At 42.1% G+C, this 18,937-nt stretch overlaps 1 protein-coding gene across 1 annotated transcript in view; it reads right to left on the reverse strand.

Annotated features, from left to right (window-relative positions):
- Positions 1-391: 391 nt before the first annotated feature.
- TOM1L1 (target of myb1 like 1 membrane trafficking protein) overlaps positions 392-18,937 on the reverse strand; it is a 122,625-nt gene continuing 104,079 nt past the window's right edge. The window contains exons 11-16 of the mRNA XM_075846570.1: positions 18,239-18,338; positions 16,933-16,993; positions 9,957-10,203; positions 7,611-7,689; positions 5,640-5,710; positions 392-2,113 (exon numbers count right to left, since the gene is read on the reverse strand). Of these exons, the coding sequence (XP_075702685.1) occupies positions 5,653-5,710; positions 7,611-7,689; positions 9,957-10,203; positions 16,933-16,993; positions 18,239-18,338 (545 nt within the window). The 3' untranslated portion in view covers positions 392-2,113; positions 5,640-5,652. The remainder of the gene's footprint in view (positions 2,114-5,639; positions 5,711-7,610; positions 7,690-9,956; positions 10,204-16,932; positions 16,994-18,238; positions 18,339-18,937) is intronic.

The following is an 18,937-nucleotide window of genomic DNA, read 5'->3' on the forward strand; positions in this document are numbered from 1 at the left end:
TTTCATTTGAGGACATCTGCTGAATAAAGAGAATGGGTCTGAAGTATATTAGTCATGTAACACTGTGTCCATTCGAAACAGAAAAAAAACGCCACTAAGTTCAAACATTTAACTCCTCTTATATAACTAGAAGAAATGTGGTAATGGACAATTTAATAGGAAAATTAAAAATGGACTGGATGCCTTTAATACATTGATTTGGGTGTATATTGATATAGTGAATAGTTAGAATTAAAGGGATTATGTGGGGGCCAAAAATTATTAGCGGTGTAGTCACTGCAGTATGTGAGTACTCGCTAATATACATTCCCGTCCCCTGATTCAGCTGATTCTGAGATTTTCATGGCGGGGTACCGGAAGTCTAGGTGCACAGACTTCTTTGATGACTATACGACTCTTCGTCATGTGACCGGCCCCGCTGAAATCGATGTACTACTACTCCATCGATTACATGACAAAGAGTTGTGTTGTTATCAAGGAACACTGTGCAACTAGACTTCCGGTCCCCCGCCAGCGCTATGAAAGTCTCAGAATCAGCACGGCGGGGGACTGGAATGTATATTAGCGAGTATATACACATACATTACCGCTAATAATTTTTGGTCTCCACATAACCCCTATAACTGTTAGTAGACATGGGATCAGGTGGTCATTTCATACATTAACCTATAATAATTTAAGAGGCTCCTTCATGTTCACTTTTGATTTAAGAGTTAAATGATAAAATTCTGGCTACCTGCAGCCACCACTAGGATAAGTTCACTTGGGGCGGATACACGGCATAAGGGTACACCGTGTATACACCCAGTTGCCCACAGGGAATTCTGGCTGAAAAACCGCACCAGAAAAATCCTGCAATGGAAAATAAAAATGGATATACTTACCATGGTGACGCGTCCCTCCGACATCCTGACGTTCTGCAGCCCTTGGATGACGTTTAATTTCATGTGACCGCTGCAGTCTGTGATTGGCTGAAAGGTTACATGGGATGAAATGTCATCCCAGGAGGCCGGCCTGGATGAAGAACCACAGAATTCTGGGTAAGTATAAGATTTCTGTGTTCCTGTGTTGCTATTTTTGCAGTGGAATCAGCGTTTCCGCCGCAAAAGTCGCAACATCTGCTGTTTGTTGGAGTTTTTACCTCCCTATTGAATTCAATGGGTAAAACCCACAACAAAAAGCAGTGATTACGCACTTACAATTGACATGCTGCGGATTTAAAAAACGCGCAGGTCAATTTCTGTGCGTTTTTTCCGCTTATTTACGCAGCGTGTAATCCACTCTGCTACTACTGTATTATGCTGCGCAGTATTTACGCTATGTGTGAACTTACCCCTAAAGGCCCTTTTACACTGGCCAGTTATTGTGCTGCTGACCAGATACAAATGTATGGAGATGAGCGATCGTAGTAACGATCATTCGTTCCCATACTAGCTCCTTGTGAAAGGAGCAAACAAGCGCCGATCAACGAGCTGTCTCTTGGCCGGTGTAAAAGTACCTTGAGTCATGTAATAGAAGTGTATTGCATACAGATTTACTATCAAGTTCCATAGGAGCTGTACAAATCTGTCTTTAGTAAGCTGCCCCTAGTGGTCGTCCTTTAAATGGGCCACAATAGAGCGTAATGCAACTTTTTGAGTGGCAGTTTGGTTGGCGGTAGATACAGTCGAGTGCTGACATGAAGAGGGGTGACTTTTGATTGGGGTTCATTTTCATTTCCCTCTCTCCTTAGTGTATATAGAATACTATATGTACTATATATCTGGAAAATATATAATATATCATAAAATATACAGTGGCTGCATTATTGGTAAACAGAATTCAGTCATGAGATTTGAGAGAACAATTGGTTAATAATGCAGCACGGATCTCTTGTTTAAAACCAGTTTAGCAATGTAGTCCGGTAAACACATGGTTGCCATGAATTTACTTGACACTTATCAGCCTTGAGAACTATTCATTCCTCCATTGTAGCTTCTCCAAGAAGATTTCCATTCGTCACTTCTTCCTTCAAGGTAATGCCTCTGCCTTCTTGACACATCAACGTCAAGTCTGTGAAATCAAATTTTTTTTTCTACATCCGTCTTTCCATCATCCGAGATATGATAATGACCTGTCACAGAGGATTTTTGGGCAATTAGAAATATACACGGCCCACTCAATTTTCACATTTCATAGTACAGTGAAAATCGAATGATCAGTCTCAAAATGTAAATAAATGCTGTATAATATTACGTTATTCAGCAACCAAATCACATAAATTGGGTTTTATGATCGTCTCTGATCAGATAAGCGGCGCCTGATATGTCTGTCAGCTGCTTATTTCTCTCTCCCTATATCAATAAGCATATTTGCACAAGCAATCCGAAAATGCATAGGGGAGTCAGAGGAGATAGTTTTAGGGTATGTGCACACGTAGTGACCAAAAACGTCTGAAAATCCAGAGCTGTTTTCTAGGGAAAACAGACCCTGCTTTTCAGACGTTTTTTGACCAACTCGCATTTTTCGCGCCGTTTTCGCGGCGTTTTTTACGTCCGTTTTTGGAGCTCCAAAAACGAGGCTGTATTTTTACGCGTCGTCGTTTGACAGCTGTCAAACGACGACGCGTAAATAACAGGTCGTCTGCACAGTACGTCGGCAAACCCATTCAAATGAATGGGCAGATGTTTGCCGACGTATTGTAGCCCTATTTTCAGACGTAAAACGAGGCATAATACGCCTCGTTTACGTCTGAAAATAGGTAGTGTGAACCCAGCCTTAGGCTGACAACATCTATATAAAGTGTATGTCCTGTTTTAGGCTTTGGGACTCCTAATGGGGCAATGGATCGGGGCTATCCTAATAGGACGTTCTGTGCTACATTGCTTAGATCTATTGATCCCTATAATACCCGACCAGTTAATGAACCGTAATTCTCCAATATATATCTACTAGTATAGAAAACCCGATAGCAAAAGGAATGATAAGTATTTAAAAAAATATTCGAAAAATATATGTGTAGCCTTTTTGGGCGTTTATTAGCCTCTTCGGGCTTTCCCCCTCTTCACCACCTCTGGCTTTCCCCCTTCCCGCTCTTATCCACCACTCGACCACTCCCACTCGAAAATCCTATGCTCCAACTCGATTGTCCACCACGTCCAGTAACACATGTTGTTGTTGCTTCTATCGTCGAAATTAAATAATAAGGAATTGGAAAGCAGTAGAGAAATTAGGTTTGGCGCGTATCGTAGTTGTATTTGGTAAGAGAGAGAAAAGCAGCTGAGTAATAAAAAAAACTCAACTGTGGCTTGGACACCACGTCCTCGCCCAATACAGGGGCGTAGCTGGCAACTAAGAAGGAAGGTGGGGAGGGCGCCAGGAGCGCACCATCCATGACTATGGCCTGCTGCCTCTCTGAGGGGGCGGAGGCACCACTGAAACCAGTCGCCGCCACCCCTTCCTGCACTGTAGGCGATGAACGGCTGGGTACGTTCCGTGCCCGGCCATTCAGCGCCTTTCAACGACTCAAGCGGCGAGATTACCTATTTGCGCTGCTTGCCTCGTTGAAAGGCGCTGATTGACAGGGCAAGTCATATTGCCCTGCCAATCCGCGCCTTTCATAGACTCAAGCAGCGCGATGATGGCATCGTGCCGCTTGCGTCTATGAAAGGCACTGATTTGCAGGGCAGAAGGACTTGCCCTGTAAGTCAGCGCCTTTCAACAACGCAAGCGTTACGAGGATGTCAGAAGAGTCCAGGTCGGCATTGACACCGGATGGCGCGGAAACGGGATTAAGGTGAGTATGTCAAGTTTTGCTTTTTCTATCTTAATTAAAATGTAAGTGACATTATCTACAGGGGGAGCTATATACAGAGGTCGGCTCTATCTACAGGGGGAGGCTCTATACAGAGGTCGGCTCTATCTACAGGGGGAGGCTCTATACATAAACTTTGCTTCCAATCTGGCTTTTATACCCTGCCACATGCCACAGATTGGCGCTAGGTGGTTGAAAAGGTGATCATTTGCAGATCTTAGTGACACCTGCTACTTCCTCAGTTTGCATAACTTTACGGCTTGTCCTTCTTGGTGTTGGAATTTCACTGTTGAGGAGTGTATTTTGGATGTAGAAAGAGCAATAATTTCTGGGCAGAATATAGGTATTTGTGCTGTAAGGCAGTCGTCTTCAAACTGTAACTCTCCAATTGTTGAATAACCACAACTCTCAGCGTGTCCTGACAGCTGCAAGTTATTAGGATAGGCTTGGAGTTGTAGTTTTGCAACAGTTCTCGAGCCATAATTTGGAGAACACTTCTTTACGATTTCCTTAGAGATTATTATTCACACCATGACAGTGGAATCCTGGCCACTAGAGACATCCACATCTATGAGGAGAACTGGTGGCATCATGGGCCTCCCCCAAGTACAGGGGTAAGGGCATTTCAGCACCAGGAGAGCCCATTAACCTCTGCCCGATGATCTGCGAGTAACATTACACAGCTTCCACAACGTGGACATGCTTCTGGTGGACCCAACATATAGCTTGTCATTGGAGGACTGAGAGTTATACGTCAGGATCACATTTATCATCTGCCATAGGTGCGCAGGGAGGTGGGAGCAGATTAACTATGGGGACATTTGGATTTTCTGGTGCCCCCTCCTCAGTATACAGCACTAGCAACCAATGGGGTAAGCAGATGTGGGGTAAGCTGGTAACCCTGTCACCTCTTTCATGGCTGACTCCGCAGTGGTGTTGGGGTCACTTTCTATACTTGTGCGGATTACTAATAATACAGATACAAAATTTCTGAGAACTTTCAGCATCAGACTTCATCATAACGGCCCATTGCCACAATTACACATTGACAATATGTGTAGTCATTGCCAGTTATGTCATATCTTGCATGTGGAGTACTATATGTGCTTAACACCCTTTTATGTACAGAGGTCCATCAGATTTTTCTGGGTCATGGTAACGTAAAACCATATTCAACTCTTGAAGAATGAAAATGTGGACCTATACCTTAAAGGAGAATATATATGTACGACCTCTGGGCCCCATAGAGGTTTCCACTGTTCAAAACAAAGGGAGGGGATAGGGACAACCTGAACTGCTCCCCTTCTACACAGGCCCCATAGCAGCTGCCTTTATAGTAGTATACCCTTGCTACCAAAATTTCTAGGCAGAAGTTGACCAGCTTAGGATCGGGGTCCATTTGTGTTGATGAAACAGATTTGTGGAGCATAAAAATAAGTTATTTTACATATTGCAACCCAACAGATGTTTGCTTCTTTTTCAGATCAGTTCTATATCCAAAAAAGTCCTTATTCTATTCACCCAGTTTATAATAGACATTATTTATGCCAAACAGGGCATCAGGCAATATTGATTCCTGATGAATATGAATCTTCGTACCACAAAAATTGGTTTTTGTCCACCCCCTCAGAAACAGCGCTACTTTTGTCTTTGGGCTGTGTCTGGTATTGCAGCCAAGCCCCATTCAGTTCAGTGAGACTGATCTGCAATACCAGACACATCCCATGGACAAGATTGGCCCTGATGCTATAATTCTAATCTCACACAATCTCTGCCATTCGGTAAACCCTGAAAATCCAGGGGCAAATACAGGGGTACATTGATAAAAAGAAAAAAGTGTTATTACCACACAGAGCGTGCTAGCTAGAACTCTTCTTTGGTATCAATGATGTGAAGTCAATTTCTTCATAAATAGCCCTGGAAAAAAAGAACAAATTACTATCACTCTGGTCAAAAAAAATCACCAGTATAAAAAAGTTAGGTGGCTGCATAGGTTGAAAAAAGACAAAGGTCCATAAAGTTCAACCTTTCTCAATAAATTACCCGTCATTCATTGCTAGATTAATTATAATCCTCAATGCTATTCGTCAGTAAATAATAATCTTTCCATTTTTTAAATGCTGACACAGTATCTGCCATCACTACCTCTTGGGGTTGGGCATTCCATACCTTGACCACTCTAACTGTAAAGAACCCTTTCCTATATTGATGTCTGAAACGTCTTCCACACGCAATGAATGTCCCCTTGTCCTTTGTAGAGTTCTTGGAAGGAACAGATCATGTGCTAGTTCTCTGTATTGGCCACAAATATACTTATACATATTAATAAGATCCCCTCTAAGACGTCTTTTTTCCAAGCTGAACAAGCCCAATTTTTCTAGCCTTTTATTGTAAGCGACACTTCCCATCCCATTTAATAATCTAGTCGCCCGCCTTTGAACCCTCTCCAGTTCTCCTATATCCTTTTTACAATGTGGAGCCCAAAACTGAATTCCATATTCAAGATGTGGCCTTACAAGGGATTTATAGAGGGGTAATATTGCATTTGAATCCCGGGTATTTATCTCTCTTTTTATACACCCTAAAATCCTATTTGCTTTTGCAGCTGCTGCCTGACATTGAGTGCTGCTGCTTAGCTTATTTGTTACCAGAATACCCAGGTCCTTCTCTTGTTCCGTTATCCCCAGTTTTATTCCATTTAAGGTATATGAATTAATACTATTATTGCGTCCTTATTGCATTACTTTACATTTATCAACATTAAATTTCATCTGCCATGTTTTTGTCCATGCTGCCAACTTATCTTGGTCTTTCTGTAATATTTTATAGTCAAGCTGAGTTTTAAGAATCCTACAAAGTTAGCTATATCTGACACCAGAAAAGCCAGGTGATAATGAACACAGCTTTCATTATATCTCCCACAGGGGTTGTCATGCAGTTTTAATAACTTCCCAATAATCTAGACAGTAAATTAGTAATATGGGAGTGGAGATTTGCAGACAAATTGGACTTGTTCAGTTGGGGAAAAAAATGCCTTAGAGGTAATAACAAGTTAACATGTATACTAATATATACAAGGTCAATACAAAGAATTGGAGCATGAACTCTATACACGTTGGAAAAGTGTTTCCATTGTCAATATAGGAAAGGGTTCTTTACACTGAGAGCACTATGGACTGTACCTAACCATCAAGAAGTAGTAATAGCAAATACAATTGGTTACAACATATAATCATTGTCGACACTACAAGGTGAGATCCCAGAATTCTATTTTCTTCATGTCTATATATCTAGTCCTTGTAAAGGAAATTTGGACTTCTGATCACCATATCAGAGATGAATGTATCGGTGGGAGTTTGGGCCCTGAGACCCCCACCAATAATTAAAGCAAATGTCCTCTTCAGAGTGCTGTGTCCCTTTAGTGCCCATTGTCTTATATGGCTCCACTTCTTTTATGCCAAGTTCTCCATTATCTTCTTTTTGGTACTGTACCACATTATTTTCTTCTTCAATAAAAAATATCAATACATTTAGAATTTGATAAATAGTTTCAAGCTCAATTTTATTCTGGAATCACATTGTCCGGAAATTGGTCGGTCCAAATGCCAAAACATAATATCCTGGCTACATCACATCCCCATATGAGAACAATGACGGGACCTTAGAAATTTCGAGTGGTTTGTACAATATCAGAATTGAAAAAATTAAAAACTTATTTAAAAGCTTATTTGCTTGATCATCAAATTTACGACGAAATATTGACGTCAATGGATAACATTATAATGCAAATACGTATAACTAGTAATAGAGTACTTACTCTGTCTTGTTGCTTTCAGTGAGTGGATCAAACTCCAAGAGCTCATAGTAATTTGGCAATTGCGCGCTGCTACTAGTTTCTGAAATAGTCATAGAAATCTATAATCAGAACTAAAATGATTTAAAGATATAGAATTGTACACATTATTTGAGACCACTACATGAGATTGATGAAGTCGTAAGAAAAGCAGAGGGTGTTATATTGACAAGTTTACACCCAGGCTTCGTTCACACCTGTGTCTCTGTGTCTCATTGTTCTGCTCCGTCAGAGGAGCAGAACAAGGGAATAACGGTGGCAACGGGTCGGTTGCACGACGGATACCACCGGCGTCCAATGAAACCCATTGACTTTAATGTCTTGGCTTTCCAGCGGGTGTCCATGCTGCACTATTTTTTTTCCGGTAATCTATGCCAGATCTGTGACGAAGGCCCCTAACAGAGCCTCCAACGCAGATGTGAACGGAGCCTAACTGGTGTAAAGTACATGTTTTATTCTAATTAAGTGTAAGATACATTCATTACTTTACCAAATTGGAACCTTGGGCTAAGGAAGTGGTGAGCATCCAATGCGGCCTAAAGGAACCAAGTGCAAAATGGACAAAAGTTTTCGGACTGTAATGTATTGACTTCGCTGCGGACCAGTGCTGTTTCTACCTGCTGGCCACCATTGCAATGTCTGGAGACTGGCAGGGATGTTGGGCATGCAGAGTTCAGTCATCCGACCAGTCAGAGCGCTAAGAGCTGTAATTATTTCCCCTCCATACTGGCCTCAGTGCCAGTTATCAGCGTTTGTTCCGTAACTTGGTTTTGCTATCCTGAACTTTATTGTGCTGACTTGTTTCTGCTACATCTCTGTTGCCAAACCCTGGATTGCTTGACTAACCTATAGACCTGCACCACGTAGTTGACTTTGCTATATCGCTGTTGCCAAAGCCTGGATTGTCTGACTACCCTTCTGAACTCTGGAACTGTACCACGTACTAAACCCTGCTACATCGCTGTTGAAAAACCCTGGATTGTCTGACTGGCTAATATTAGGGGAGTCCATCTTCTCTTCTCTGGATTGGGATATTTGATTGTTGGTTGTTACCCAGAAAATCAACCACTGGGCTAGCTAGAAGCACTGAAGTCTTGGGGCCAACCGAGTACATCGACCCAAGCCAAAGTTGTGGGTAAGGAGGGTGCTATGGGTCAATTGTGCTGCCTGGTTTGTTCTCTCTCTAGGTAGCGTAAGAATCATACCATAAGAAAGACACCTTGTCTAATTAGTAGGTTTGACTACTGATGATTTTTCGAACAGGTAAATGAAATTAAGCAAATCGATATGAAATCTCCATAGAGAATCATAAATAGTAGATCAGGTTGTACTGAAGGGTCTAGTATCTTTCAGTAGGACATATATCAAAGTATGCCCCTTTTTAGGAAATCGGTTAAAGTGTTCCTGGCCAATTGTTAGTGTTGTAATAGTATATTAGAGATGTCAAGGGTTAACAAAAGCTTAGCCATGAAGCAGTAGACCACCAAGCTCACATAGTGGAACTTCCAAGTGCTGAAGCTCCTCCGTTAGAACGTTCATTGCTGAAAGTCAATCTTCCTCTGGGAGCAACATCTGCAGAAGAACTGTTCATTGGAGGCCTCATGGATTAGGATGCCAAGGCTGGAATGCCGCATAGACGCTTGAGAAGACCATGCACAATGGTAATAGCAGCTGGGGTAATGGAAAGCACTCTGCATTTGGATTCTTGAGCCGTGGAAACACATCCTCTGACTTGATGATGAGTCTTGCCTCACTGTCTGGCAGTCTGATGGATGAATATTGGTTGGGAAGATAATACCTGCCAAAAGTTTGGTTTAATAATGGTCTTTGCCTCTTCTTCATAGTTTGTACTGGGCCTCTTTAATCAAGGGATGGCGATTTATTATCTGGGTAGTATGAGATTAAGAAAAATAAAAAGTCTAGTGTGGCCAGACTTTTGCCAAGTCTGGTGTGGAAAAACTTGACTGACTCGACCAACGGCATGACCTCAACTCTGTAGAAGACCTTCAGGATAAATTGGAATATAGTTTCCATGCCTAATCCTTCAAGCCAAGATCAATGTCTTCACAGGTATCTGCACAGCAATAGCATCATAGAACATCACAATCTCCAAGTACCTCGTGTCTATCAGAAGGTCTTTAAGAATGTGATGTCCACCTGACTCTTGATGACAGAAACTCAAGATCACATTCCACCATTATACTAATATAAAGATAACATGTCCTCCCTGGTCAGTCATTCTCAACACATGGCATTAATGCCCACATTGGATTCGAATGGTCATCGAGTAAGGTTCTTTATTGCTTTTACCTGATTTTTCAGAAGGTTTATTTGTGGATTCCTTTGATAATGGCACAAGAGTGGGACACAAAGTTGGGACCGCAGGAAATAGAGATGAATTTGTTTCCACAGGTAAAGGAGGCATTGAAATGGGAACTGTGGGCAATAGTGGAGTTGGATGCTGAGCTAATGGGAAAAAAGGTGTTGAAGCTGGAACCCTTGGGAAGAAAGGGTTTGCAGTTTGTATTGTTGGAGGGAAAGTAGTAGAATAAGGAACCTGTAAGAGCAAAAAAAACAAAAAACATCACAGCATATATTACTGATTTTAATGTCAAAATCCATTCGCAGAATTCAGGAATACCTGCATTTTACTGATGGTACCTACAATTTACTGATGGTACCTGCATCTTACTGATGGTACCTACATCTTACTGATGGTGCACTGAAGTGACAACTGAGTAAAATATACCTTTTAATAGTAACTCGTTTTAAAAACAGGGGTAACACACCACTGTGAAGTAAGCCCCACCGTGAAAATTTAAAAACGTATTAAACAAGAAACACTGAGTCATAATGATAAATATATCTCAGTGTTTGTAACAATGTTTCACTGGAACCAGCATTTATCCTGGGCACAACAGTAGTACAATCCCCAAAATGCACCAGTGTCCGTAAACAAACACCGGATCTCCTAGCGCTGGGTGTAACACAATGCTACTGTCCCCTATGCAGACATTCCATGTACAATGAACGACCCTACGCGTTTCAGATACTCATCCTCAGGGGTCCGTATCTTGGTCACTCTGGCCTCATCACCAGCGATAATAATATTCAACAGCAGATATTCTGCTGTGCGTCACGGGAAGATGTTCCTATCGATGTCAACGGCATACTTCATTGCAGGCGCTGGGTTACTATAAGCACCAAAACTCCACCCCTCGTATTTGGCGGCGCTACATGAACTGACCAATCACAGCACCCTCTCGATTCGTGACACCTGCCCATGTGACCCCCCGCCGTCAGCTGACAGCCAGGGGTCATCATCGACCGCATCAAGCCGAACGCGCAGGCGCAGTAGAAGCCAAGGACGTATCGCCCGGACTGCCAAGTAAGAGGAAGGTAAGAGCAAAACGATAATTTGTTTGTAAGTATGTCTTGCGGGACAGTTACCCACCGCAAGTGGACTACCTCAAAAAAGCAACTCTCTAGTTTATAAACACATATTAGGTGGACAAGATTACGAAATCCCTCCCATTTAGAGTTTCTGACAACAGATCTCTTTATATGTTGGCTGGCCAATATGGCCATATCAAACATAGTACACTATGCAGATTAAAACCACCCACCCAAAAGGCAACCCAGGGTGAATATTGGCCGCCTAAAGAGGAATGGTATTGCATATTAGATAAAACACGTATAATTAGTCTGCTCGTTTAAACCCGCTGGTTGTATTCATGCCAGTCTATGGATCCATTGGGCTTCTTTGCGTAGAATTAAATTGTCCCAGTCACCTCCTCTTTTTGGGGGTCTAATGAGTTCAATTGCTTGAAACTTTAAACATGCTGCATGGCCTTGGTGTTTAGCATGCACATGCTTAGATATTGGGGTGTCCCTAGCATGGATAGTGTCTCCGACATGCTCCCTTATCCGGCGCCGAAATTGTCGTGCAGTTTTACCCACATAATTTAGGGGGCATGGGCATGTAATAAGGTAAACCACCCCCGCTGTTTTGCAATTGACAAAATCCCGAATGTTGTACTTTTCCTGTGTTGCAACACTGGTAAAGCTATTCCCTTTGAGAATGAAGTCACAAGCTTTACAGCTACCACATCTAAAAGTGCCTGGTATTTGTCTATCCAGCCACGTACTCCTAGGTAAAATGGGGTCAAAACAACTGTGCATGACTCTGTCCCTGATGTTTTTCCCTCTCCGATACGTGACAGAGGGCCACTGTGTGATCTGATCAACCAAATCTGTATCAGAACTGAGAATACGCCAGTACCTTTTCAGGATTTGCATAATATCATTTTGTTTAGAATCATAGGTGCCTATGAGTCTCGTAACTTGTTCTTCTTTACGTTTTTTAGGAACCAGAAGACATTGCCTATCTGCGTCCCTTGCTCCCTCATAGGCCTTTCTGATTACACCCTTGGGGAAACCTCTATCCTTCAATCTTGTCTTGAGTTCCTGAGCCTGACACTCAAAATCACCCATGGAGCTACAATTCCTGCGTACTCTCATAAATTGGCCTTTTGGAATGCCACGTTTGAGGGGATAAGGATGACAACTGTTCCATTGCAAGAAACTATTGGTGGCTGTTTCTTTCCGGTGTACCTTGGTACGAATTGTGCCTTCTCCTGTTTTTATAATTTTCAAATCCAGAAAAGACAATTCTTTTTCACTGATCTCACATGTGAACCTTAGCCCTATATCATTTGTATTGAGGGCTGCTACAAAACTATGGAACTCCTCTGCTGTAGAGTTCCAAAGAAGCAGCACGTCATCAATATATCTAATCCATAGTCCAACGGACGAAGTCCATTTAGCAAAATTGTCCCCAAAGACAATTGTCTCCTCCCACCAGCCAAGAAATAAATTTGCATAGGTGGGAGCGGCAGGACTCCCCATTGCAGTGCCACATTGCTGATGAAAGATCTTGTCTTCAAAGATAAATATATTTTTTTCAAGAACAAATTGTAATAACTGCAAAACAAATTGGTTATGGGCTGCAAACTGAGTGCCCCTTGATCCAAGGAAGTACTCGATCGCCTTACAACCCAATTTGTGAGGTATGGATGAATACAACGCCTCAACATCCAGGCTAGCCAACAGTGTGTCTTTCTCCAAAGTAATACCGTCAATCTGTTTCAGAACATCCATAGTGTCACGTACATATGATGTGAGACTCAAGACAAAAGGGCGCAACACCTGATCAACATATGTACTCACATTTTGAGTTAGATTATTAATGCCTGAAACAATAGGTCTGCCACGTAAGGGGGGATACCCTTTGTGGATTTTGGGCAGGCTATAAAAACACGCCATGATGGGAAATTTTGGGAACAAGAACCCAAACTCGCTTGCACTGATCAAAGATCTGCTCTTTGCATCACTCAGAATGCCCAGCAACTCTTTCTTGAACAGTGCTGTGGGGTTGTCCTTTAAAATGGTGTAACAATCAGGATTGAGTAAAATGTCCTCACACATTTTTTTTATAGTCCTCTCTGCTCATGACCACGATGTTCCCACCTTTATCAGATGCCTTTAGAACAATATTTTGTTTTTTCTCTAAAGTGGTCAGAGCTACTCGTTCGGACCAGGACAGGTTGTTGTCTATGCCCCTATTGTCCTGACTAAGATTTTTGATCTCATCTCCCACCATCTCCACAAATAAATCCACATTGGTAAAATCTCCTATAGGTGGCAGCTTCCTACTCTTCAATTTAAGATTGGTGAAAGGACCTAGACCTGGGGTTCTACCAGATTCCTCTAGTAACCCCTCTAAGGCCACCAGGCCTTCCATATCAGATTCTTCTAACCCCAATTCAATGCATTTTTTTCTATTATGGTGTTTGAAGAATTTGATCCATTTGAGTTTGCGAGCAAACAAATTAAGATCCTTTATCCAAGAAAATTAGTCAAACTTTACTGTGGGGACAAAGGAAAGTCCCTTTTCTAATAGCGTACTCTCTGATGCACTCAAAATGTATTCAGATAGGTTTATGATTCGTAGCCTATCCATATTACTTCCCTTCACTAATCCTTTTGTCCCCTCAGCATGTAGCGGGAAATGGGGGGATTGTTGGCTAAAAAATTATTGCCACTATTAGAAGAGGCTCTAGCACGGCCTCTATTTCTACCTCTAGCTCCTCCCCTGTATTTTTGTTTCCCACCACTACCACCAAAGAAAGGGCCCACTCTTTCAGAGTCTGTTGTTTCACTCTCTGATGTGGAAGGGTCAGTTTCCCTCGGCCCCCTATTAGTCTGTTGATATTGCTGTTGTTGGGTATTGACAAAGTCGTAAGCTTTTTTTCTCCCTAAATTCCTGTAGGTCTCTCTGGAACTGGAAGTGTTTACGTTCCTTTAAATGATTAGTGAACCTTTCTAGAGTTTGTTGTAGGATTTTGTCTTTTTTATCAAAACCAGGGGTATCTACCAAAGACTTAGCTGCCTCAATCTCTTTTTTGAGCTCCGCACTAATAAAGTCAAACTGGACTTTCTCTTCCTCCACTAAAATCTAAATGCTGGTTCCAGTGAAACATTGTTACAAACACTGAGATATATTTATCATAATGACTCAGTGTTTCTTGTTTAATACGTTTTTAAATTTTCACGGTGGGGCTTACTTCACAGTGGTGTGTTACCCCTGTTTTTAAAACGAGTTACTATTAAAAGGTATATTTTACTCAGTTGTCACTTCAGTGAACCCTCTAATTTTCTCATATTGTGGGAGCACAATTATATTTATATCAATTTATACAGTGAATTTATCTTACTGATGGTGCCTGCATCTTACTGATGGTACCTACATCTTACTGATGGTACCTGCATCTTACTGATGGTACCTACATCTTACTGATGGTACCTGCATCTTACTGATGGTGCCTGCATCTTACTGATGGTACCTACATCTTACTGATGGTACCTGCATCTTACTGATGGTGCCTGCATCTTACTGATGGTGCCTGCATCTTACTGATGGTGCCTGCATCTTACTGATGGTGCCTGCATCTTACCGATGGTGCCTGCATCTTACCGATGGTGCTTGCATCTTACCGATGGTGCCTGCATCTTACCGATGGTACCTACATCTTACCGATGGTGCCTGCATCTTACCGATGGTACCTGCATCTTACCGATGGTACCTACATCTTACCGATGGTGCCTGCATCTTACCGATGGTGCCTGCATCTTACCGATGGTACCTACATCTTACCGATGGTACCTACATCTTACCGATGGTACCTGCATCTTACTGATGGTGCCTGCATCTTACTGATGGTGCCTGCATCTTACTGATGGTACCTACATCTTACTGATGGTGCCTGCATCTTACTGATGGTGCCTGCATCTTACTGATGGTGCCTGCATCTTACTGATGGTGCCTGCATCTTACTGATGGTGCCTGCATCTTACTGATGGTGCCTGCATCTTACTGATGGTACCTACATCTTACTGATGGTGCCTGCATCTTACTGATTGGTACCTACATCTTACTGATGGTACCTACATCTTACTGATGGTGCCTGCATCTTACTGATGGTACCTGCATCTTACTGATGGTGCCTGCATCTTACTGATGGTGCCTGCATCTTACTGATGGTGCCTGCATCTTAGTGATGGTACCTACATCTTACTGATGGTACCTGCATCTTACTGATGGTACCTGCATCTTACTGATGGTACCTGCATCTTACTGATGGTACCTGCATCTTACTGATGGTACCTGTATTTTACTGATCTTACCTGCATCTTACTGATGGTACCTGCATTTTACTGATCTTACCTGCATCTTACTGATGGTACCTGCATCTTACTAATGGTACCTGTATTTTACTGATGGTACCTGCATTTTACTTATGGTACCTGCATCTTACTGATGGCACCTGCATTTTACTGATGGCACCTGCATTTTACTGATGGCACCTGCATTTTCCTGATGGCACCTGCATTTTACTGATGGCACCTGCATTTTACTGATGGCACCTGCATTTTACTGATGGCACCTGCATTTTACTGATGGCACCTGCATTTTCCTGATGGCACCTGCATTTTACTGATGGCACCTGCATTTTACTGATGGCACCTGCATTTTACTGATGGTACCTGCATTTTACTGATGGTACCTGCATTTTACTGATGGTACCTGCATCTTACTGATGGTACCTGCATCTTACTGATGGCACCTGTATTTTACTGATGGTACCTGCATCTTACTGATGGCACCTGCATCTTACTGATGGTACCTGCATCTTACTGATGGTACCTGCATCTTACTGATGGTACCTGCATCTTACTGATGGCACCTGCATTTTACTGATGGTACCTTCATCTTACTGATGGCACTTGCATTTTACTGATCTTACCTGCATCTTACTGATGATACCTGCATCTTGCTGATGGTACCTGCATCTTACTGATGGTACCTGCATCTTACTGATGGTGCCTGCATCTTACTGATGGTACCTGCATCTTACTGATGGTACCTGCATCTTACTGATGGTACCTGCATCTTACTGATGATACCTGCATCTTACTGATGGTACCTGCATCTTACTGATGGTACCTGCATTTTACTGATGGTACCTGCATTTTACTGATGGTATCTGCATTTTACTGATGGCACCTGCATTTTACTGATGGAACCTGCATTTTACTGATGGCACCTGCATTTTACTGATGGCACCTGCATTTTACTGATGGTACCTGCATTGAAGCATTCCCCACAGTCCTGCATGATTACAATTGAAATTGCTCTGATTTTTCTATAGTGAATAACAACATTATTAGAGAACCTCTAAGGCTTCGTTCACGTCTGCATCGGGCTTCTATTCATGGGCTCTGTCAGACCTTTCCATCAGCGGAACCCATGAACAGAAACCATAGCTTTCCGTTTGCATTACCATTGATTTCAAAGGTGTCCGTTTGTCTCCATTCCATAAGGTTTCCATATTTCTTGTATAATCAATAGCGCAGTCGACTACGCTATTGATTCTGAAAAAAAAAAGGAAACCATATGGAACGGAGACAAACGGAAACCATTTGCAGCTATTATACTATTATTTCCAATTATAAGGGCACTGTATGCCACTTTCTGATTTTGGTACTGTTTGTACTCCTTTTAGGGTGACATTATAATTTAGGTGTCATGCTATATTTACATCATACATAAATCCGGGACATGCCAGTAGCTTCATAAAACACAGCCATATTGTTGTATAATGTATGTGCCCCCCAAAATTGTGACTGGTTGGCACATTTAGATTGTTTTATTAAATAGACTTACATTATCATACAGGGATCTGGGGGGAAGACTCGGCAGTTGGCTCTGTCCGCCATATGGAAACCTGTTTAAAACGTTGACAGATTATCTGATAAAATGGTAATAATTCAAATGAAATAAAAAATATTACATATACAAACAAAAAATAAAAGCCAGCTTTAGGCTGCGTTCACATCTGCGTCAGGGCTCCATTCATGGGTCCTGTTGGAGCTTTCCGTCAGGGGAACCCATCAGCGGAACCCAGACTTAAATAAACGGAAACCATAGGTTTCCGTTTGCATCAGCATTGATTTTAATGGTGACGGATCCGGTGCAATTGGTTTTCGTTTGTCACCGTTGTTTAAGGGTTCCGTCGTTTTGACGGAATCAATACCATAGTCGACTGCGCTATTTATTCTGTCAAAACAACAGAATCCTCACACAACGGTGACAAACGGAAACCATTTGCACCGGATCCGTCACCATTGAAATCAATGGTCATGCAAACGGAAACCTATGGTTTCCGTTTGTTTCAGTCAGGGTTCCCTTCATGGGTTCCCCTGGCCGAAAGCTCAGACGGAACCCATGAACGGAGTCCCGACGCAGATGTGAACAAAGCCTTAGATATGCTCATAGAGACAGAAAGTGGATTGCCTACTTTACTATAAGCATATATTTTTCATTGAGGTTCACAATCACTAGAGAACTACTAGAAATGTTATATAAAATGCCTTCAGTGTAGATTAAAAATAATTCCTTACACCTCTGCATTCAAGATTATAGGCCCAACGATCTCTACTCCTAATGTCCTCATGACAACACTTCCTGTTTTGGCTTCCACTATTTCAGTCTTAACATCTCGTCAATGTGTGGATCCAAGTCCAGATAGGATTGGTTATTTGGATTCACACAATGTCCTAAAGCGGCTTCTTGGAAAATACAACAGTGCAACTGAGGGTGGCAAAATGACTGCACAGCCGCACATAATGTTCTTGGTCATTTTATGAGGGGATTTTCTGAGACTTAAACATTGATGATCCTAACAATAGTCCCTCAATATTTGACATTAGGGGTCAACTCAAAGGACCCCCATCGATCAGCAGAATGAAGGGGCCCAATGGTACTGCAGTACCAGTCACAGCTGCCCATATAGACGAGGCGCCTCGCCTGTGTTTACAATGAAGGGGCCGTGGTGCTTGTAGGACCACCTCTTCATTCTGCAGACTGTTGGGGGACTGATATTACCCTAAAACTCCTTTCATTTAACAATTAACTTTTTCTTTTTTTGTTAAATGACACAAGAATTAGTATAAGAACAATCTTTACTCACGGAGTATTTACCGACTCCTTAAGTTCTAGCAGGTCCATCTGTGGATACATAAAGTTACTGCGGTTCCCATCTTGTGGTGGTTGTTGTGGGCTTCCAGTTTCTGCAATGTAAATTTAGTCTGGTAATAAATTACAAGGTACACAAAAACATAAGCACGCTTTGTAGCCAAACTCAAAGACCTGGCTAGGCCAAGAGATCTCCATGCCCCTTTAAAGAAGACCTCCAGCGGAAACACAACTTTCCATGTCTGCACCCCCCCACCTGACTGCATACTACTCTCTAAACTTTTTTTTATGTATACTGTACTTACTTTTTGAATTGTCTATGCTTTAAACAAGCCTCCATCTTGATTCTTAGATTTCCCCAGCTTTCTCTTCCTCTCTGCTTTGCTATCAATCCTATGATGCTTCAGCACAGCATCACATGACCAAATAAAGACCATACCATTTATGCATGCTGGGGGACACGGATTATCATTCTCTCTATAGTATCCTAAATAAGCTGAGAAACCATAAGTATACAGACAGGGAGGCTGCACTATATTCTTCTACATTACACCTGTGTGACAGGAACCTGTGTAAGTATCAGTGGTAGCTGATGATAGAAGTTTCTGTCCCCCCCCCCCTGTGTAATACTAGTGTGGTACAGGAACTGCTGACCTGTGATGGGGGACACATAGATCTCCATAGACCCAAGTAG

This window comes from Rhinoderma darwinii, chromosome 13 (assembly GCF_050947455.1).
Source record: "Rhinoderma darwinii isolate aRhiDar2 chromosome 13, aRhiDar2.hap1, whole genome shotgun sequence".
Classification (NCBI taxonomy): domain Eukaryota; kingdom Metazoa; phylum Chordata; class Amphibia; order Anura; family Rhinodermatidae; genus Rhinoderma; species Rhinoderma darwinii.